The sequence below is a fragment of the Hesperophylax consimilis genome, chromosome 15, assembly GCF_061612785.1.
Source record: "Hesperophylax consimilis isolate HC1 chromosome 15, BYU_Hcon_1.0, whole genome shotgun sequence".
Classification (NCBI taxonomy): domain Eukaryota; kingdom Metazoa; phylum Arthropoda; class Insecta; order Trichoptera; family Limnephilidae; genus Hesperophylax; species Hesperophylax consimilis.
In genome coordinates this window covers 27357052-27381598 of record NC_142850.1, presented here as the reverse complement: position 1 = coordinate 27381598, position 24547 = coordinate 27357052, and the positions used below count along the sequence as shown (strand labels likewise).

At 32.2% G+C, this 24547-nt stretch overlaps 1 protein-coding gene across 3 annotated transcripts in view; it reads left to right on the top strand.

The window, feature by feature from the left end:
• Positions 1-227: 227 nt before the first annotated feature.
• The window catches only part of klar (klarsicht), a 500935-nt gene continuing 476615 nt past the window's right edge, over positions 228-24547 (top strand). Inside the window, exons 1-2 of one of the 3 annotated variants that reach the window (XM_089640414.1) lie at positions 228-324; positions 16942-17131. In XM_089640414.1, the coding sequence (XP_089496540.1) occupies positions 17108-17131 (24 nt within the window). In that variant the 5' untranslated portion in view covers positions 228-324; positions 16942-17107. Of the gene's footprint in view, positions 437-16941; positions 17132-24547 lie in introns of all 3 variants that reach the window. The other 2 variants (XM_089640413.1, XM_089640412.1) reach the window with 2 other exon arrangements.

Genomic DNA, 24547 nt, shown 5'->3' with positions numbered 1-24547 from the left:
CGTTATTTTCATCTATCAACTTCCATACTCAGAAAGCTGTCATAACTAAAGACGTCATCTAAACGTATCGATTGAATTAGGGTTTATTTCCAACCGAGATGCGATTAGACGGTCAACTGCCTAACGTGAAAAACATCTTTAAAAACGCAGGTAAACATAATGTAAACACACCGTCACCGGCGCAAGCGCACCTCCCGCTAGATCAACTTATCCCCTCATTCACGTTCGGAACTCGAGCGGTACGGTCGTGTTCCGTGTATCGCGTTAACTCTCCTCCAATGCGGTGTTTTGACGTTAACGCAACAGCTGCGTATTAATTTTCCGGTAAACCTCGCGTTTTCCATTGTTGCACGCTTGTTTTCTACGCCAGCCCGCAATTCAGGGCGTGCAAAGTACACAATTTGAAAGCCAGTGGTGTGTGAAACGTGTGTTTCAGGTTTTTCTTGTTTTAAAAATCGAACAGTGTTATTTTGTTTATTTTGAATTCAAAACATTCGAATATTACTTTAACATCGTTAATAAAGACCTTCTGATTTTTGTGATCGTCCGATGTTTCATGGTCTATAATATTTTTAAAAAAATCGAACAGTGTTATTTAGTTTCGTTTTTGAATTCAAAACATTTGATTGTTACTTTATTCTATTACAACGTAACTCAAATCGAATGATTTGCGATCATCTGATAGACGGCTTAACGATATTTAAGTGTTATGATGTAAAAACGAACAGTGTTATTTTTGTTTTGCATTTGATTTTAAACATTCGAATGTATCTTTGATTACAGCGTATTAAAGCAAAACGCGTATGATTTCGTTATCGTCAGAATTTATTTTCTTTTGTTTTGAATTCAAATATATAATTTTTCTACGTCTTTGAAGTGTCTGAACGTCAGATTTCGCGATGGCAAAATTCCGATGTGTGCAATAATACAATATTATTTTTCGTTTTCTGTGAGTTTCCGCAATAAGCATATGTGTTTAAAAAGCGGAAGTGCCGGCGGTCGGCCTGTGCTAGTGCAATATGGACTGTGTTTTAAAAATAATAATACTTAATTAATAACAATAATTCATGTGGAATTTCTGTGGTGGGTGATGCGTGTCACCAGTTGCAAAACGTCTTTAAATAGGACGATACGATGCATTCATTAGCTAATGGACTTTTTAGCATTAGAATAGTTTTAGTTGAATGAATTAACTTCATAAACCTTGTTTTTATCTATTTATGAGCATTTTTTTGTTTTGAACTTTTACGGTGGTTTCTAAGGGAAACACGAATATTACACAAATAAGTTTGAAGTTTTAAAAATAATTCTCTTCCAAATTGGATTTTCTTTCTATTTGGTGTTAGCGTAAAAGTAAAAAATGTTGGCTGTTATTTTTTGGCAGCATTTAGTTTTTGATTTTTTAAATGTTGATTCTGCGTAAAACTCTTATAGACTTCTTTTCTAGAATTTGTATTGTCTCTATGTATGCTGACTCGTCAAATAAAACATCAAATTGCTTTATAAAGTTGATCAATTGAATATAATTGTTTTAAATTAATAGAGATCAGATAGTTTAGTCCCTTTTTATTATTAGGAATTCTTACGATTTTGTCTGTGAATTTTCAAACGATTACAGAAAATCCTATTTTGAGAGTTCTTAAAATTCATAGTTGTTTTTGCATCTTCTTTGTTTGAGTGTTAAGCAAAAGTTTTGTTTTCTCAGATGCGAAACAATTGGAAATTCTAGGAAAAATAATGTAAATTTAGCTAAAGAACCATTTTTTTCATATCTTGCAAAACAGAACGGGTTGTTTCGCAGAATTTGAACAATTCATCAAATTTCAAAGTTAATATGCAAGTTCTGCTATTTTCTAAGTTGTGTGAAGAACCGGCCCATGATGACATAGTATCAGAACTTGAATTACAAAAATTTTAAATTTGATGATTTGTTCGAATTCCGGAGTAAATTTCTATACCTGGTATCACAAATATTTTTCAAAACTATTCTATTCGACAAGCCAATCAATATCTCTCTGAATAGTATAAAATAAAGTCGCTATGTCGAAAGTAGAGAAAAATCGATGTTTTGTAATCAAAACGTTAAAAAAATATTTTCGGGAGCTTACATTGCTAGCGCTGGCTAAACCTTCTGAGATACATCAAAATAATGTACTACGGAATTGTATATTGTATCTCTTAAGGATGATAATAATAATAAGGATGATAATAACGTATTATCCAAGGTTGATATTTTCAGTTGCGAACTTACCAAATACAATCCATAAATGAATATTTCTCTGATGGTTTTGTGAATAGTGTTTGTCTCTATTTTTTATATCTCTATTTTGATTTGATTTATATCTACAACCTCTCTCCATGCCTATAAGTGTATTGTTTTGTAAATTTTTCGTTTTTATGTAATATTTTGTTTTGTATAAATTTTTTAATTCATATTCCTTTCTCACAAATTTAATTTGCTTATTTCATATTATGCTGTCTCAGTAGAGGTAAAATCACAAGGTGGAAATCCATAATTGGTTTTATCTTACTATATAATACTTATGTACAAACTGATTAAATGTAAACTGTCGATTTCCCCAAAATGAATAAATAAATAAATAACCCCCAGTAACGCCGGGTACACGTCAGATAGTTATCGATAAAGGTCGTATAACTTCTTCCAGCCCAAATATTACTTTGTAAAGAGTGTTCATTTAGCCTTCTACAGAAGAAAGCATTCTTATGATTGCTACTAATAATAATTAACCTATATTATTTGTCTATAAAACTACTGACGAGTATGTAGAGGAGACCAGCACTGAGCAGAACATCATGCTGTCGTCACGTAATGCGATTTGCATTATTACGATGGGTTATATCACATTTATTGCGTATCTTTTCAAGCAACTGACTGTCATTTCAGTGGTCTGCAAACATTGTCGAAAAAACTTTTAATTGATGCAAATAAATTATGTGCAACTGAGATTTTTAACGTCGATTGTTTTGCAAAGTTGATTGTGTATTGAAAATTTTCAGTCGTTCTTATAAAACGCAACATTGAAAGTTTTTTTTGTTAATTAAAAGATTTTTCTACATAGTTCATGATCTTAATTTTTTTATTATCTAAATATTTAATATAATTAAATTAAATGTTATATCAAATGAGCGTAGACTTCTGAAAAATCACATGATTTACAATTAACTTTGAATTACATAAAAAAAAATTATAAATATAAATGTTTTTTAAATTAAAATAAATTTAACAATAAAATCTGAACTTTGCTGATCATTACTCCACCAACTATTTAAATAACTGTGGCCTATATTTTCATTAGAAGAATGTGATTAAAGCGCAGATGGGATAGCAAATTACGTAATATTATAATTCCAATTTACAAATCGCCATTTTGAAATATTCAAATTTAGGTAGGTACTTACTATATCACTTTTCTGGATAATTTTTGTTCGCATAACTGATTCCAATTTTGAAAATACATTTAAATTCAAAGATCATCTCAGTTTTTAGTCACAGACAGACACACAACCGAAATTACTATTTTTGATTATCGGTTTGTGTGCGGAATATGACGTATTCGGTAACTTTTGAGATTGTTTCGAAGTGTTTAGAATAATAATTATTGTTTTGAAAATCATATCGTTAAATGAATCGTGGAGTTTCAAAATCCATTCACGAAATTTTTCTGAGACCTGGAGAGACATAAAAACTTTTTCAAACACTTTGTATGCACCCTTAATTCTGAATATCAAAATAATTATACATTATTCTTTTAATTTTTCAAATTTAACTTCAAGTACTTTTTACAAAACCATTAATTTTTTTCTATAGTGGGTTTTGCATCTCCTTATCTAAAATCACTTACGTGATAGACGCTTTACCTTGGCACACAGTATGGTACCTACCAATCTAACACTGTTTAACCTGTGATTAATTAATTGATTTTTGACCTTTTACCATAATGCTCCGTAATCGATGTAATGCATTCCTAACCAACCGTAATTAGATATTTTACCGATAATATCAGGTACGCCTGCCACTATTGCCGACCGCTGTTGTTAAGCGTCTATTTGCCAATTTCGCACAACTATCTGTACCGAGTGAGCAGATGTTACTTTTATATTTTTCTCTTCACGCTTGTAATTTTTTGTGCTATTTGGAGCGTAGTCGAGCCGATTTTTCTACCTACAGCGTTTCGTTCACCTCTCCCCGTGAGGACGCAGGAGTATTGATAACAATATTTTCATAATCAATTACTTAATAATATATCAAATGAAAAATACACTTTGTAAAACGCCACTTTTATTTTGAATTAATATTAACAGCCAACCAGGTTTCGCTTAGCTCAAGCTTCATCAGGGCTTATTATATCAACTAAAGTTATTTTCATACAGACACACATATATATAGAAGAAAATAAAACAATGAGTGAAAGAGATAGAAATAAAATACACAAGTGAAAGAGATAGAAATAAAAGAGCAGACACCTTATTAGTGCTATAACGAGAAAGGATGTATACTGATTACAGGATGGGTAGGAAGGGGGGGGGAAGGGAGGAAACAGTTTTATCAGAGGTTAACGGAATAAATTAAATATTGGACTATTAGTTAAATTGATTTGATTGTTGATTATATTTGATTTATTATTGACGGCTTTTTTAATTTCGAGGGCTTCTAAATTGTTTAACTTATTCCAATTCCATTTTTATGTAATATTGTAGTCCCAGAGCTTTTATCAAATGAATGGTTAGTTTCTAGTAAATGATTCGCGAATTCTGAAAAAGCATTATTATTTAAACACCTCAGGTGTTCTTTTATTCTTATGTTTACGTTCCGGGCCGTTTTTCCGATATAAAAAGCAGAACAATCATTACAATTAAGTTTATATATGCCCGAGTGGCTAAGTTTATCATCAATATCTTTAGTGTTAATTAAGCTTTTATTTCTATCTCTTTCACTTGTGTATTTTATTTCTATCTCTTTCACTCATTGTTTTATTTTCTTCTATATATATATATATGTCTGTATGAAAATAACTTTAGTTGATATAATAAGCCCTGATGAAGCTTGAGCTAAGCGAAACCTGGTTGGCTGTTAATATTAATTCAAAATAAAAGTGGTGTTTTACAAAGTGTATTTTTCATTTGATATATAATGTCACATCATAAAGTGTTTGCTTCCTTCGATAATACTTAATAATAATTTCTATAATTTAGCCCTGAATTGAATATATTAAATTATCTACCCTGTTTCCGTCAAGTTTCAAAATTTTTTTTGTTTGCGTTGAGGGATTATTAAAAAAAGATGTCTCGTGTTTTAACAGTTAATTGAATATTTCAATGTTCCATAACTTGTTATGGATATAACATAACCAGAGAAAATAGTTTGTCTAGAAATTTCGAACGAAGAAAGTGAAGAAAATTTCATAACGTCATAGCTTACTAGGATACCAAAAAGTTACTTAACTGCAAATGGAAATTACATTGCAAACTGAAAACATTAACAACGCTCTCAAACGAAAAATTTTAAACGGAAAATCAAATAGATTTGTTTGTATCTATGAATTGAACACAGGACCTTAGTCTGAGCTCTAAGGTTTTAAAAGGTAGTGGTCCTGATTTAAATTCCTAAATGCGACACAATCCTTTTTTGATTTGTCCGTTTCACGTTTTTCTTTTGAGAATCGTTAATATTATCTTCAATGATTAAACATTATAATTCGGCGATTTTACTCAGTAAGTTATTGCACTGCAAAAATATTAAAAACATTAATTTTATTCAGCAAAAGTTGTGCAACTTTCATCACGCCAGAGCTTACCACTAGAGGGGTAATACCGCTTGAAAGAACCTACTGATATATAATATTTCTAATTTATTAAGAATTACTTTAAATCATTTGTAATAGGGTTAAATACGGGACTGCAGGCTCTTGAAGAATGAATTGATAGGTTTCCTGTACTAAAAAGGAATGTATTATCGTGATGTCAATCATTACATTATCGCATTTCGTCATTATATATTATTATCATGGTAAATGCAGATACATGAACACATGTTCCGATATAATAGGAATCTACTAAAAGTTTGTAAGGAAACGGCCTGCAATCCCGTTTTTAACCTGATTTTGATAAATCAGCAAATACTAATTTTTCTCCGTGTGTACGTCATTTCCTTGGCGATGTCTCTTAACCAATGGCTTAACAAATTAACTCATTTTGCTTTCGATGAATTCTTCCCCGTTCCTTTCGTTTCTCCAGCTACGATTTATCTCCGTGTATCCACCTGATCGCAGGTGGTCCCAGGTGTGAAAGGAAGTTGCGATTAGATCAGGCTGATCCTTAAATAGCCACTAGAAATAGATTAAAAACCCAGCCTGCTCGGTACTTGGTACTTACTCGCCGAGTAAAACCTCATTATCTATCGGTAAATGACTGTGGGCACCTTTTATGTGTTATGTAACAGGTTATCGATCTAGAGCAGTCATTCTCAAACTAGGAAACCCAGCTAACTTAGCTATACTTTTTAAAACTTGGAGAAACAACGCTATTATTTTGTTTCACGCTCCATTGAATTTTCGAGTTCATTGTTCATATTTGCAAAATAAACGTTGTTATTCGTAATTCCTTATGCGAGACCTTTTGATTATTTCCTGTAATTATTTCATAAATATATTTAGCTTCTTTCAACGGATGTTTTAATAAACTCTGTGTTAGCATATCAATCATTTTACCGGATATTGACTTAATGTTAATACACATAGGCAATCTCTCCGTACATCAATTATTTTAGTATGGAGTATTAAAAGGCGTGGTTCGATGGGAATATTACAATATTTTCCATGAACGAATGGTTATACTATATTAATTCTGGGTTAGAGAAAATTATTATATTATCTTTAACGATAATTCGCACTCCTAGTTAAGGCGATGAACCACGCATTAGGAATCGGGCCGCTAACAATAACACTCCATAACGAGCATGACGATAAGGTTTAAATTCCCGCTTAACACCAGCCGCCAAAAAGTTGTTTTCTTTTATTTTTCGAAGTTAAATCATAAATAATTAAATATTAGAATAATACACAAATAACTTTGTTTACATCACTTTAATATATATAAAATATACATGTTTCATGAACAATGTTCACCTCATCAGGAGAAAGTATATAGTAACCTGATGAGGGGAACATTGTTCATGAAACATGTTATTTATATTAAAGTGATGTAAACAAAGTTATTTGTGTATTATTCTAATAAATATTGACGACAAAAAGTTTTCGGAAGAAATTTTCTTCGAAAAATTAATAATTTGATGTTTTACGACCATTTTATAATGAACTTAATTTGCCACATTATAATATAAAACTATAACCGAAATTGGATTCGTAAGAAGGAGATTTGGATCATTAAATAATTTTTTTATACCTGACAATTTATTTTCTCTGAGCTTTTAAAAAGACTTACCAAATGGTCAACTTTCCGCAGTATAATTAAAGCATCTGAAATATTTCTAAGCGATCAAATTTTCTAACCAAAATACTCTATATGTAACTTCAGTTCAATGAACTTGCTTTGAATTTAAGTGTCAACATTTGATAAATAGGAAGTGATTTTTGAACTTTTTATAATTCGGATAAGCGATAAAGTACATATAATAGAATATTTTAACAACAATTTTTATTGCTCTTTTCGAAATTGGAACCGATTTGTTGCGAATTCAGACTATCTGTGATATTCACGAGTCTGCGGTATAATTCTTATATTTTCAATACATCATTGTAATAAAAAAGTACTCCGCCGCTACTAAAATAGTTGATGGTGCAATTGTCAGTTTTTAAAAAAATAAAGTTCATAACAGATTGTTGCTTATATAGAGTATCTTTAACCAGGTGAGTGAGTTTATAGTACCCACATATAGTTACTTTACTTGCATAAATATGAAAATATTGAGTGTGTTGATTCTAGGACTGTAATATTAAACAGTTTGAGAAACACTAGAAAGCCGCACTAAATAATCTACTTTGTGGGGAGGTTAGCTTTTTCGTCAAATATATCATTTTTCATTTTTCAAACACGTTATCATTATTTGTTAATATATTTTCCGTTCAATTTGTAACAACTTTATTTATAACTTCCGATATCGATGCATTATTCGATAAGAAAACTTCGATCGATTTAAATAATTAATTAGACATTTTTATGCCTTGTTTATTAATACGTAAATAATAAAATACGTTCGGTTTATTTGAAACAAGTACGTCACTTCCGAGGTCACTGTTATATAAATTGATCATTCATTTGATCGTATGATTCATGAATCAATTCTCTTGGATTTTCAAACTGGATATTATATTGGAGTGTGGGATGGATTTAACGTTTAATGTATCGTTCGTCACACCTGGGGTTATCAAAAAGTTTTTGTATGAGGATTTGTATGACGTATTCATATCACGGGCCTACGCAATAGGTGACTGATTAATTATAATCCGTTAAATCCGTTCAAAAGAATCGAGTTGGTATAACTAACAAAAATTCTCAAGCGGCGAAATGCAACGATTTTAAGCTCGCAGCGTCATTTCTATCACAAGCTGTGGAGCTTTGAAACATTATCTATATAAATAAAAATGTTCTTTTGTTCAAAATCTTGAAACCTCTGAAAGTTCATCACAGATTGCTTTGAAATTTTAAAACGACGTTGTATTCGAATACGAGTGTGTTTTTATATACTTATATTATATAGATGTCACCTGTGGGGGGTAAAAACATGTTTTTTTTTTAAAAAGAGCGCCATCTGTTTGACAAAAACGTTTTTTAATATCGCCATCTGTTGGACTTAGAAACAACACGCGCTATTCTGCCCAGACCGACTGGGTGCAGTTAGTTTAAAATTAAACAAAACGCCATATAGTTTTTTTCATATTTTACAATCTTTCAAATATTAGTTCAAACTCAAATTTTTTTTTTTGAAGGAAGCAAATACTTTGGCGTTATATTATATTATATTAAATGTGAGAACAAACACTTTGTTATAGACAATAGATTAATATATTGAATTAATAAATGACAGTCAACCAGGTTTCGCTTATCTCAAGCTTCGTCAGGGCTATTATATTAACTAATTATAATTGCATATAGACCCACATATAATAAAAAAATACAATGAGAGAAAGGGACAAATAGAGAAGAAGATAGATACCTCATGGTGACAGAAAGAGTGAGACAATTTATTATAAGATGAGTAAGTAACGGGAGGGGAATTCTCAGTTAAATGTATTTGATTATTAATTATATAATTATGTTGGCGTTAACTCCACATACACAATATTCCAGCTGACGTGTACGCCGTGTTGCTCGGGTACTTTTTAATGGTTTGGGGTAATATTTTCTGGTTGTGAAGTCTAGTGTACCTTACAACTGGGTGCATTTTAAAAATGAAAATAATATTGTAATAAGTATTTGTTTCGTTTGATTGTGTAAAGTCTTCCACGGGCGTCCTCGAATTCTTCAACCATTCACTTCCAAGTCAAACATTGTCTCACACCTCTTTCTATGTTCATCACGTACGCCTAATTTTACCACAATTTGATTCGTGTCTTTTTTTAAAATTATATTTATTCAAGAAAATTCTTTACAATGTATGCTATACATTTATATTTCACTAGTAATAAGATAAAAGATATTATGATATGGTTATTATTTATTATTTTCAATGTTCTCCCATAATAAGCAATTGCTTGTGTGTATGGGATGAGGTATTATTTGTTTAGTTTCTTATATTTATTTTTTAAATTTATGTTTTTTTTTTTTTTCTTCTCTTTATTTATTTTTTTGTTTTAATTTAGTTTAGGTTTCAGTATATTTTTTTAATTGTGTTTTGAATTCTTTGAATCTATCTTTAAGTGATCTTATATTTTCTGGCAATTTATTGAAGAAATTTGTTTCTAAGTATTTGTAGTTTTGTTGACCCAAAGTTTTTTTACAAATCGGAATTGGTAACATGTATTTTTGCCTGAGATTTGCTGTGTTTTTGAAGGGTGCGGTTTTATTTAGAATATCATCTTTGTAAACTTGTAAGGTTGAGTGATACAGGAAAAGAGTATTTAATTTTCTGACTTTAAATTCTTTGAAAATGAGTTCAGTTGAATATAAAAATGATTTCTTTAATATTATTTTAATTATTAGTTTCTGCGCAATGTAAAGAGGTTGCGTGTGAGTTTTATAGGCACCCCCCATCCTATAATACCATATTATACCATTAATTTCATGTAATATCGTGAAATCCACATTTTCTACACCATATCTCATTCCAGTGTAGAAATGAAGGTTAAGTCTTGCTCGGGCGTCCCCGACGTTGTCTACCATTTACTACTGTATACCACATTGTTACTTTAGAAAATGTACATTTTCGTATCTCATTCCAGTGTTTTACTAATAATTCTTCTTAGGCGTACAATTCTCCATTCAAGTTGAATAGGTTGTATTCACAGACATAGGAATTAATAGACGAGAAGATAATGGCGAGGGGTAAAATCAACTGTTGAAGAACGAAGGGGGTGAAGCTGACTGTGATTCGTCAATAAATCAATCTGACAGTAAATAGGCATCTCGCATTATAATATCACCATTTACTTCTTAAAAGTAAAATCTGCCTTTGAATGAATAGACATTTTTACATGGGAGCGCAAATTACTCGCCACGTTATGAACAAATTTGCGAAGTCCAAATTCGGCAAAAAAAATCGGTTCTATTTTCAGAATCGAATATTTCGTTTAAGTATTTAGTTAAGACACTTTTATAAATGTTCATAATTTACTTCCCAGCAACCAACCAGCTTTGTGTTTCGCGTCCAGACGTTTCTTGATGTGATAGTAACAACTGATTCATATTATACGATGTGAATATGCTTAAAATAAAGTAAAATAATGCTTATATATGGAATGTAATACGACAATTGGGTTTATTCTCTTTTTCACATCTATTTTTACAAGTTTTCATAGTACAAGTCAACATTTTGCCGTGTTATTTCGTAAAATGAACCGATGATGCCTCGACCATAGTTCGCACAAGAATGATGACGTCACGTTTTCAAATTTCACTTGAGGCCATACGCGAGCACAGCCGGCTCCAATGGAACCGGTATGGGGAGTGGGGATAATACGCTTTTAATCACTTAGGGCAGGTCTACTAATATTCATATGTCTATGGTTGTATTATTGTCTATTGATGAAGTTTTCCTCGGCACTAATTATTATATAGTAATTATTTTCAATGCACATATAAAGATAATTTTATTGGTACTTGATCGTACACCTTTTGCCTTTGTAGGGATAACACCTATATTCGGACGTGTTCTTTCAGTAATTAAGCATTCCTATCAATTTCCAATTCTTCTTTACAATGAGTCACCTCGTGGGATCTTATATCGGACCATTTTTGGAATTGATCTATTCATTTCATAAATGGTGTGGGGCGCCAGGGGAAATCTCAAAGCTATCTGCAAGTAGCAGATTTTTAGGTTTTATGTAGTTGTTTGGCACTTCATCCTCTATATCTACTTATACGGTGAAGATGGTATGGTGGTTAGCTTGTTTATCGATGTCTTTTCTCCCTGATAACAAACCAACTTTATTTTTTGTCATTTAGATTAAAGAATAATCTATGATTTATTTAGTGCTAGAAAACTGATCTTTAAAAATATTTTTTTAATGTTTTTATGGTCAAAATAGTTCATTTTTTGCAGCCACTGGGGCAGACCAGCGAAAAATCTTTTTTTTTTAATTAAAAGCACAACAAAAAAATACAACAGCGGAGAATCGTACCCTAGGCAACTATACTGACCATTACACCACCAACCATTGTAATGCTTATCGCCAAATATTCTGCCTACCGAGATACTGCAGCGCTACGAAAATGTTCCTTGAGGGACGAGTGCACTCTTTCAGAGCGCTTCTCCGCCACCACATGGGAAGCTTATTGCGCAAACTACGCCAGTCCAATAACACTATCTTCACTGCCATGGTTGCCTGATTGGAGCCCCCCCTGATGGCCATCTGGAGACGGGAGATGTTCGAATATCCTCAAAAACGGCTGCTGGCACACATTTTTCACTTCTATTCCGCATTTTTGTGTGCCTATCTATGTTATCTTATTATTTGTCTGTTATTTTAAAATACGGAATGTATTATATTGCACTATTATATACCCCTGCATATATTCTAGAATAAACTCTTATTATTATTATTGTAAGAACGGCTGAATAAATTAATGTTATGTACTGAAAGTTTTTCAGAAATTTAGTCTTTTGAATGAACACCATTTAAAATCATCTCTCAAAAATTTTCCCAAGAGAAAAACACATTTCAAATGTATAATTATGAATTAAATAAAAACCAAATAATTTTCTGGTAGTTGGAATCTACTTTATCGCTTGTCTAAATAAATAAAATCATCAGTTCCAATTTTGAAATTTCACAGCAAATTTGAGTTCGTTACGCAGTAATACGCAGTTTAGAAGACAATCGAAATTAGTATGCTTGATAATTATCTTATTTTTATTTTATTATATGGACTATTTAAACATTTTAGATACAAAAATGATAGTTAACACATTTATAGTAAATTGTATTTGTTAGTCATAGGTTCCTCACTAGGGTGACCTGTGCCGAGGAGGACTAAAGTTATTCAGTGCCATTTTATTTGGTTTTTTTTCAGAGTTCTTTCATTGATCTCTTTATATCTGCGCGAATTAGAATTTTGTTATATCTGACTTTGCCCTTTAATATCACTTTGTCGAAAACCAATTTACCAAAGTTGCGTTTTATTCCCTTCTATTCTAAGGTCAATAAATAATTAGAAGATTAGTTTTGAAGATTGCCTGAAGACACGTGTGCCTTCCTCAATAAATAATAATCACAACACAAGTTATGTCTCGAAAGCCCGTCGGCATTATTTGGTTCATGTCCAGTGTTGTTAGTTACCTGCTGGCAAACATTATTTGGTTCATGTCTAGTATTGTTAGTTACCTGCCGGCAAACATTATTTGGTTAATGTCTAGTATTGTTAGCTACCTGCTGGCAAACATTATTTGGTTAATGTCTAGTATTGTTAGCTACCTGCTGGCAAACATTATTTGGTTAATGTCTAGTATTGTTAGCTACCTGCTGGCAAACATTATTTGGTTCGTGTCCAGTATTGTTAGTTACCTGCTGGCAAACATTATTTGGTTCATGTCTAGTATTGTTAGTTACTTGCCGGCTTACATTATTTGGTTCATGTCTAGTATTGTTAGCTACCTGCTGGCAAACATTATTTGGTTCATGTCTAGTATTGTTAGTTACTTGCCGGCTTACATTATTTGGTTCATGACTAGTATTGTTAGCTACCTGCTGGCAAACATTATTTGGTTCATGTCTAGTATTGTTAGTTACTTGCCGGCTTACATTATTTGGTTCATGTCTAGTATTGTTAGCTACCTGCTGGCAAACACTATTTGGTTCATGTCTAGTATTGTTAGTTACCTGCTGGCAAATATTTTTCAACAGACGTTTTCGAAGGTGATGGTGGCATACTCAGAAAGATTAAAGACTTAAAATGTGTATGGTTATGTTACATTTATTAATTTACAACCTGTTTTTAGTTTTTTTCTAATGCGTGTGTATTAAATCTGATGATCAATAGTAAATGTGATGATCAATAGTAAATCTGATGATCAATGGTCAATCTGATGATCAATAGTAGGTAAATTTGATTTTATTTATTTTATTAATCTTAAGTTAGCTCACATCTTCGTGTGTGCTAATAGTTTTATAAACATATAAACATGTACATTGTTTGGCAAACATAATCTTTCTTTAAATATTTCAATAAAGTCACAAAAAAGAAACATTAATAATTGAGATAGACATATTTTCTTAATTCATTTTTGAACTTATTAATATTTTCTATCACAGCAATTTCCTTCGGGATTTTGTTATAGAGTTGAACGGCCTGGTACATCAGAGATTTTTGGGTGCTTGTTTTTTTTCTTGTTGGCAATCTAATTTGCTTAGAATTTCTCGTCCCAATAGTAAATAATAGTAAATCTGATATCAATAGTATCTAAATCTGATGATCAATAGTAAATCTGATGATCAATACTATCAATAGTAAATTTTCAATCTTTCAAATTAGATATTTACAGTATATTATAAAAAATATTTAAGTATTTTTTTTCAGATTTACATAATCCCATTACAATAAATATGACATAAACCTTAAACAATAACATATTTTAGAGATCTTGCTTAAAATGACTCTTGAAACCTTCGAGGCCAATGTTGAAAATGTCGATAAAACTAGAGATTTCATCTAGCATCACCATACATCATGCTGTGCTGGGTCAGAACGTCTGTTCTGCCATGTTAAATTTATAAGTCGTGATGTCGTCCCTGGTGGTAGTTGTTCGGTACGAACAATATATAGCATTTCAAGAAGTATGAGCTGTCAATTAAGTAGTTTATTATTTTAAACGCTTTTACTGTAAGGGCCGCATTCCTCCTAGATTGGAAACTTTCGTAGCGCGTTTTAAAATGAATATTATGCGTTTGTTTCTGAATCAGCGAAAAAATTTCGACCAGTGAGCTAGCTATCTGTTATGAATAAGTAAGGTTTTGTTTTGTATGCATACCTAGGTCATCGTTGTATTCTAATTTTACAAGGCATTTTTGTAATTTGTAAAACTGAAGTAAGTATTGATCTTCATCTCTTACATTTTTTAAATCCGACATACCTAGTACCAAACAGTTATAATTTTAGTTTTTGCCAAGCCATTACGTTGCATAACCCTATTAGAAATTATATAATTACATCATCGCGATGTCTACATGTATAATTTATGAACGTATATTGTAAGTCCATTTATGAACGTGTAATGTACCTGCTTGACCGTTTTCGGTTTGTACTTGGAATTTCGCGGTGCAAAACTGTATTATAATCTCGCTTACATATCGCCTTAAGCGTTTTTTTTCATACCCTACGTGTTTAGCCATTTCAATGGGTTAGGATTTTTTCGTGTAATAAAAATAATTTATTAAATAATATTTTATATTAAATCCATTTATAGAATAACTTACGTAATAGATGGATTGACCGCATTCTTGCCAACACGTATAGCGTCTTTTAGAATGATTTTGAAAAAGAAATTAAAACCATCAAATCTAAACACTCCGGTTCGGTTTGAATCTGACGTCATGCGATACCGCCCGCCACGTTATTTCTGCCGAGGTTGATAACTATATGACGTCATGTTTTGCATATTGTAAAAATAATTTATTTTTATTTGTCTTTCAAGTCCTTAAATTGGAGTAGGTATATTATTGACTAATTGTGAATTTTTTATTTTTTCAGTTGTGCTATTATTACGTAATAATGTGTCTAAAAAGACTAATGGCTTGTATTATATTTCAAGTGTAAAGGCTTTTCAACACTTCCTTAAACTTCATATTGGATTATACATAAGACCCGTATTATTTCTCTTCAAGTAATCTCTAAAATAATAATATTTCTGAATTACCGCTAACATAAGCCACTTGTTTCAAATTACAGCATAATATTGCATTACATAGTCCATACTGGGTTCTTGTAGGAGTCGATAGGTACTAGACCAGTGACTATGAAACCATATTCACGTTAATCAAATCAATTGCTACAATTACTATATGAAATTGTACTGTTGTATGTAGGGAACTACTAAAATATTTGTTTTTTGGAAAATCTGTCAACTGAATTCGTTGAATGAATTTTACTTAACTTTTTTTAAATTATAAATACCGTACAAGAGTCACAACTGCTCCTAACCGTCTGGAGTCAGTGAGACTACAGCATCACCAATCGGGTATGTTGTGAGGTTAAATTTAATGGAGAGGGAAGCTATTCATATGATCACCAAATACGGCTAAAGCCATTTCAAGCAACGTTTCAATACTAAATGGTGGTCTAACACCAGGGCGGTACTGATAGTATCTTCCACTCCGGAACGTGCCGCAAGTATACTATATTTTATTTTAAACTCTATGCAGAATTCTTGCCTGAACCGACTATGCAATAATTACAATAGCGTATTATCCAAGGTTGATATTTTCAGTTGCGAACTGACCAAATACAAGAGTACCATAAAATAATATTTCTCTGATGGTTTGTGAATAATGTTTATGTCTCTATTGTTTATATTTCTATTACGATTTGATTTATATCTACAACCTCTCTCCATGGCTATAAATGTATTGTTTTGTAAATTTTTCGTTTGATATAATCTTTCGTTATTTATATTTTTTTAATTCATATTCCTTTCTCACAAATTTAAATAAATTTTTCCATATTATGCTGTCTCAGTTAAAGTGACAAGGAGGAAATCCATAATTGGTTTTATTTTACTATGTAATACTTATGTACAAACTGATTTAATATAAAGTGTCGATTTCCTGAAAATGAATAAATAATTAAATGAAATCATAACACAAATTCGTGAAATAAAATTTACTTGCGCACGCCGGGATATGACCCGTGACCTTCGTTTTACTAGTCGAGAGCCTTACCCGTCGACCATGGACGACGTTTTGTTTAAATTCTTTGTGTGATTTTTTGCTGTAAATTTTAATCATATTTTTATAAGTTCTATCATTATATAATGTGGACAAATTTTAAATAAAATTATATCAAGCATCCTACGGACAATCTTGGTTTTATCGACTTATAATTTCAATAAAATCATTGTTATTTGTGTGGCTAGCGAAATAATCATCTTTTCTAAAATACCTAATTTATAAAATAAAAATTATCTGTCAGTAATATTTTAACAATATTTATCCTAACCTAATCCCACCGCAGAACCACCATAGTTTAAATAATCTAAAATAACAAAATTAAAAAAAAAAAAAAACTAACGCTAACGAAACAACATATTTCCAGGTGTTTTATAAATATACCGTGACTCAGGTGTTTAAGTGTACATACCTAACATTACAAGGTTAAAAAAAATCGTATTAAAATGCCAAATTAAGTGTTACTTTGTGTCATATTCGAAATTGCCATTTGTTAAGATGTCTCAACATTTCGCCGGGGAATAAACATCTCCATGGATGGATCAACCAAACCACAGGTATGTTGTTTATAACTTGTCCTATTTACTATTTATGTCCTTATATTGTAACAGAATTATTTAATCTAACGTCCACGCTCTGCGCCATATTATACAATGCTTCCATTCTTACAGGTAACAATGTGGGTAGTCACATTGTTCATCGATCATAATACCCATAATCAAAACCAAAATTAACCAGTTTTTTATCTTTAAAACAAGAAGAACTAAACGTTTCCCTTCTTAGTTTAATAATCGTACGAAACCCGAAATACAAATTTAAAATGTGATTTCTATTAAGCTTTTCATACCTTTTCTATGTGAATTAGTTCGTAAGCCATATTTTCAAATTTACGTAATACTAAAAGTAATAGGTTATTTTCATTGTTTTTTTTAATTCTCGAAAAATATTACGGTAATGAAGGTATTTTTTTTTCTTACGATTTTTGGCATATTATGGCTAATTTGCAAATTGTTTTAAGCGATCGCTTCTCATAATATGCCAAATTTATATAACCTAAAAATATGGGATAAACGGCGAAAATTAGGGAGAATCATTGGCTTTAAATCACAATAAGCAGTTCCTGTTTCTATATTAATATATATACAACCAATCGCTGAGTGGTTTGATTTCAAATGTGCCATTTTGATTTTGCGACAAAGCGACATGTTTTTATTCATGAATTCGGCGGCGTTGGCGTGACGCCGGGCGACGTTGGTGACGGCAGTCTTCCCAGAAATTGACGTTGTAGCCAATTGGAACAGTTTCAGAAAACAATCGCGAAATTATTGGATAATTTGTGTAGTGCCGTGTTTGTGAAACATTACCTCTAGGGCGCTGTTATAATAATAATATAGCATCATTCTGATAAGGTACCATCATTTAACTTTGAAAAGTTGCGTTGCTTGAAATGGATTTACCTTTGTTTGGTGACAAGATCAGAATAGTCAGACAATCCTAAACCATTATCTTCTTCATTCAATCTAGGATTCCGTAGTCCCACTTACTCCAAACAGTTTGTTTGATATTCACATATTGCCCGATGGTATTAAACCAAAACCACCTAGATCACAAGGCCGGGACACTAAATCTAATCAGCCTCCTAACTTGTATGAGAACCTTAAAAAATGCATTTTTTAAATTTTTAAATTAACTAAAACATTTAAAGATGTTTTAGTAAATAAGAATAAATTGAAAAAAAATTAAAACGAAAATTTTTGTAATTTTTGTCCTAACAAGTTAGAAGGCTGATTTGAATGAGTTTCCCAATCTTGTGATCTAGGTGGTTTTGATTAAACCACGTCCATTAAATTCTCTCTGTTAAATCTCCCTGTAATGAGTTTTTTTCGCTATTGAAATTGATGAGTGCAAATTGGCCAATACTGAGATCCTATCTAAACGTTATGATAACGACCTAAAGAATGGCAAGCTCATAACGGTGTAACTTCTTTCCCTCGTATTACCTAAGCTTCATCAACCTCGAGAAAATCTATATAAACTCGTTACTTAAGTGGTCTGGTTCTTGCATTCTTATCTGTACACTTGCCCTAGAATCTAAACATCTAAGTAATCGAGTCGATCGATAGCTTGCGATTTTGCAGTTACTACCACTCGGTGTGTGCTCCTGATGCAATTCCAATCATTAGGAGAACTAAATGGTAAAATATCTTGTTTAATATGCGGTTATTTGTGTACGCTATGTGCTTAGGATATGAATGCATTAATTAATAAAATAAATAACCCGGCAATATTTTATGTTAAATTAAGTGTTAAAATAAGTCACCTAGAATTCGGAAATGCCACAGAAAGACATAGACGTATGTCAAAGACTTGAGTGGGGTCATGCCAATCTTCTGAGTAGTAGGTGAGTGTGATATTCCGTTCAGTGATATAGCGTGATGTTTTGTGGTTTACATTCTTGCGATTCAGATATTAATCCCACTTCTCATGTGCTCCTGATCTTTATCCGTTAATTACTAAAACTTTGCAGTAACTGGGTGATTTTTTAAAGATTTTTTTTACTTTCAAACAAAGTACCTACATAATAGGAATAATCTCCATTTTCCACGGTGTACAAAAATATTCACAGCGCTTCTATTGCATAGTTTTCGAGGCCAAATGTAAATCTTGGATGTTTTGAATAGCTATTTGATGCAGTCATGTGAATCTATAAAATTCCCACATCGCAGAGGTTAGATCCAACTATAAACTTCAAGGTCGTAAATTATTTGAACTATAAGTGGTGGAAAGCTCTGCCTTACAATAATATACAACATGCCTTTTTGTTTTAATTTACAACCTTTGCCTTTGACTCCCAGCTGTAGTTTGACCCGGTTCAAATGTCTTTTGCATAATATCTCTGAGATCGGCAATCTCGATAGTTTTCTCCGCCGGCTGGTCTATTATCTCCTGCATTATCCCGCTGGAACAGCTTCTTACCTCACGATCTACCAAGTGCCATTAGAGCCGATAGCTATTACGCCTGTCTTTGACTTCTTCCAGCTAACCTTTGTTCAATGGAGTCGAACTTTATTATGTCTAATTTGATAATGAACTTTTACGATAGATTGTGTAACGCATTTCGCCGCTCGGAACACCCGGAGTCTGTTTTCCCGTTACGTCTAAGCCGGTGTTCTCACGCAGTCCACGAGTTCGCCTTTTTTAATTACTGAACAATTAATATATTAGTCATCGTTTTAATCTTTCGGTATCATTTTATTAAAAAAAATATTTTGCTGCTTCAGTGGCGTTGCGACTTATTATCCCCTGAAAACCTGTTTACTGGGCCCAATCCTTCCATATACCTTATTTCGTGTATGTGTACATGAGCTTTTATGAGGTATCACATAAACATAAATAAAAAAGTATTGTCGGTAAAAGTAGGCGATAATTTAATGCAATAGGTAGAACTACAAAAATGATCTGGTTTGACGTTTTAGTTAGTCAGGTAGTTTATTTATTTATTTAATGATAAAGAAACAAACAGTATATTGGTTACAGTGATCAAACAAATTACATATATTAAATATTTCAAGGTGGGTACCTACGATATGTTTCCTAGTAATGTCTTATATGTGTTATGTATATTTATTAATTACCGCGTGACGTGTGTATTCTAGGTGTGTGTATGTTTTTGTGTGTATATGTATGCATTGAACAGTTTATATCATTGACATGATGCCATTTTTAAATTTAGGCAGTGAATCTTTAAAAAATATTGAATACGTATTGAAGCAGTAGCTTAATATACAACTGTAATGTATCCAAAGAGTATTTTCGTAATTCTAGCGTATTTTTCATTTCCTTCCCGCTTCACGTCCATTCCATGTATCCCTTAACCCAGACAGCCAAGACTGTTGGCACACCACTGTCTCATTAATTTATTAAAAAATATATTTTGTCGAAATACTTTGATATTAATTACATTCTCGCATGTTGAGTGTTCTCATATCTGTGCAACTATTTGAGAATTCATTTTCGTTTTTTGTGGTTTCCGGCCATATAATTTTGGCGCATTTATTTTTCTTATCTTATAAAAACCTTTTGTTTGCTTATTTCGTATAGAAATAACTGTTTCACTTTACTTATCCAAAAGAATTTGCACCTTATCTTTATGGTACGTGTTCCTTCCTCAAACAGTATTTTTAAACAAATCTCCATCGCGCCGTTCCAATTTGTTCGTTGTTTAAACTTTCATATCTGCAAGCTGTTTGCCGAATCCGAAATCTTCCCAATTCAAAACACGAATCGAGTTTGAAAGGTACTGATTAAATGTGTCATTATGCATCTCGCTGTACGATTGTTTGCAAATCAAGTATTATCTGTTGAACTTTTCATGTAATTATTGATTGACCCTTCGTTTCTTCATCTGAAAGCCACGACGGTTCACAAAGCACCATCTTGGAGGTATCCGCAAATTCATTTCAGTGTACAATTAAAATTTTCACCATTGTAGCGTATTTAATTTGCGCGATCTGTGGCTGGTACACGAACGGATTCATGAACCATTTGTATTGTTGTTTGGTTTACTGTACTGTTGCATACGACAACCAAAAAACTTTCTGATATAAAATATTGTTAATTTATTAAAAATCCCCAGTCAAATTATACTTATTCCTGTTGAAAATGGGACTGCAGGCCTTTAAAGAATGAATTGACAGATTGCCGTAATTTTTTTCTTTCAGTAAAACAAAACAATGTTCTTAAAAATTCTAATATTTTCGCATTTCGTCATTATATTTATCAGGATAGATGCAACTGCATAAACAAGTGTTCCGACACATTCTGAATTTACTAATATTTTGTTTTCAACAGGATTTTAATAAATCAGCAATACTCATTTTTCTGCGTGCATACGATACTTTTTCATTCTCGCCTGAAACCTACAAAAGTAAATGAGAATTCGTTCGCTAGAATCGAGATACTCGTGTAATTTAATAGCTCGTATTAACCTTGCTCAATTTTTAGGAATAATGATATCCGAAAAATATGCAAGGCAGATTAATGTTTACTGAACAAGATTAATGCATTCATGCTTATCTGATTTGGACATGTGGAGCAAATGGACGAAGAAAAAAAGTGTATCGGACGTATGTGAGTGTGGCGTAAAAAGAATTCCGGGACGCCACGGAAGACACGGTACGATCATTATTCATGGAACGATATATGAATGCGAAAATCTTTCGTTTTCAGATTCCCACATGAAACTTTTGTTTTTATTTCGATATTTCGTAAAATTCGTTATACGGAATAGTTTCTTATTTATAAAGAGCCACTCTCACTCTCGTTTATAGCCAATTTTAATAATAACCTTCACGCCCTTTCTCCTAGGAGTAGGTAGAGCTAAAGGAACTACACATAACTCTGTCCTGGCTAGTGATAGGTAAATAAATGGGAAATGGGGAATATTGCGGGAATTATCCTATAAATGTTGAAATTTCGATGTGGTTGTCACGTTATTTAAAAATGTATCATATTTCTGAGGACAGAACTTTTAGAATCTTCAGAAAATACCGAATATATAAGGCATTAAAAATGATGATTTTTGTGGCCGGCTGATAAGCGTTTCATGCCACGGTACATACAATAACTGGCGCAGCAGTACTGCAGCACGAATGATGAATTTTATACTGAATTGTGTCTCGTCTACTTCACGAGATACGATTCTATACGTTTTACACAAGTTCACTTGAGAGCTCATTACTTCGTCACTTTTCAAGTTATCGGAAAACCAATTTTACTGTCGTGCCCACATGATGCACAGGTGGGTCATTAAAGAGGTGATGTGTGAATGCGGTGCGGTACAGAACACCGAACATGTGGTCAAGAAATGTCCGCTGCATTCATTCCCCGGCAGGATAGATGAGGTCCACTTGGTGACGCTTGACGCCTGTGGCCCCCACCATACGAAATAAGAAGACTCATAGTTTGAAATGGTCTATCATATCTCTTCCTCAACAATCCGTGACCATAGTATATCATCATACGTGATAAAACCGTATGTTTCTTATATTTTGATTTATTATATTATATTCACATAAATTGTAATTTTCTGGTACACAATTCCTGTTTCGGCGGAATGACATTGATCGTTCATTATTTCGTTAATGAAATACGTTGACTCGGAAATCTTTACCATATCTGTAATGTAGGTTAGTGCGACCTTACTGGAACAACATATGGTTATCATTCTGTCATAGCCAGATGCATTGACGACGTATTAATGTACATATTCAGGTTAAGAGGCGCAATACGAATCATTTGAAATAGAATATTAATACATGTACCTGCCCCGTTAAACAAAGTTTTCATTTTTTTAATTTTTATTTTTTTTATGAAACTAAATAGATCCACCTAACTTCATTTACATTTTAATTTCCACTTTACTTATTTCTAATACTTATTACTAGAGACACCCATTAATTGCATTAACGATATTTTCGCGAATTAAAGCGATAAATCATTCAGAAAGATTTTTTAGTCGCTATAATCTTGTATTGACAGATAGTAGAACGAATATGACACACTCTACTGCAGAAACATGTGCCATGTTAAGTTTCAATCAATAATACAATAAACATGTTACAAGTGATTTTGCTAATTTAATTGTTTTTCCCCTCTTGCCGACTCCCATTCCTTGACGTTATCCTATTTTGCTATAAACGCTATGAAAACCCAAAATTAAAGCTATTTTTTCAATAATTAATGCTACATTTCTTAAAAATTAAATCTATGAATGGGAGTTTCTACTTACTATCTTGTTACATTTTTACTAGCAGAAATCGGAGACGCCCGAGGAAGACATGGCACGATCAAGTGAATCAGATACTCGAATCGGGCCATGTCAAGAGTCAAAATAATAGAAGAGTATGTATGAGACGATGTATGAATGTGAATGAGGAAGGAAGTGTGTGCCAAGATCAAGTTTTTTTGGAGGTCCGTCCTCTCTGCCTACCCCTTCTGGAAAATGGCGTGATGGTTAGTTAGTTAGTTAATTACATTTTTAAATACATCTATTTGAATTTCACTTTTGTTTTCGGTAATGAACGAATGAATTAATGCAAATCTTGGAAGCTGAAATTAACCCACTTTCCAACATCCGATCGAGCTGAAACTCAGCAGATAGACTCGGTGTCAATGGCAATACATTCTATTTTGGTTGGCAATTACGTACAGAAAACGTGAACATACGCATTTCTCTGAAATGGAATGGCGAGGTGGAAGAGTAATAAGAGTTGTCGACTCCACTTCCTGTGTAGAAAGGTTCAATCATGTTATGATATAAACAAATTAGAATTGTTTCATTAGAGAACTCTGACAAAGTTATCGCAGTAGTGTCGATTTAGAAGAAAATTTGTGCAAAATCAAAAGTTCAAACATTTTGTAGTAACCTTTTCTATATACCTAAATTTGTTGTTGCCTAATTATCTAATCCCATACATCTATGTATAATAATTTGTTTGTATATTTAGAAAATGAATTATACTTCATTGGTTTATTACGTATTAATTTTACATTGTAATTTTCTTATGAATATTCGATTCCTGAATATAACAAAATAAAAATACCAGTTAATATCAGTTATGATGGTTTGCTTTATTATTACCACTTCCAACTCGTCATATTTTTAATTAGTTGTCTTTATGATTTATACAAATCCCACGCCCATAAACACAGGGATGTTCTCGTTATAAGTAATTGTTCAATATAACCGGCTTTGAAGCAGTTAATCTGCAAGGTGTCTGAAAGAGTATTAACGAGTATAACTAGAAACAGAAAATAGGTAAAACATATTATTATTCTCCAGCTCTCAGAATCAGTGGATACGTTTTGCTAAGTGTGCAGTAGTTTTAATCAAAGCCGAATGTTAAAGTAGAAATCATTTGGGATTTTCGCTTAGACACAGTCTCGAAAGTTCCTACCAAATTATTAACTGA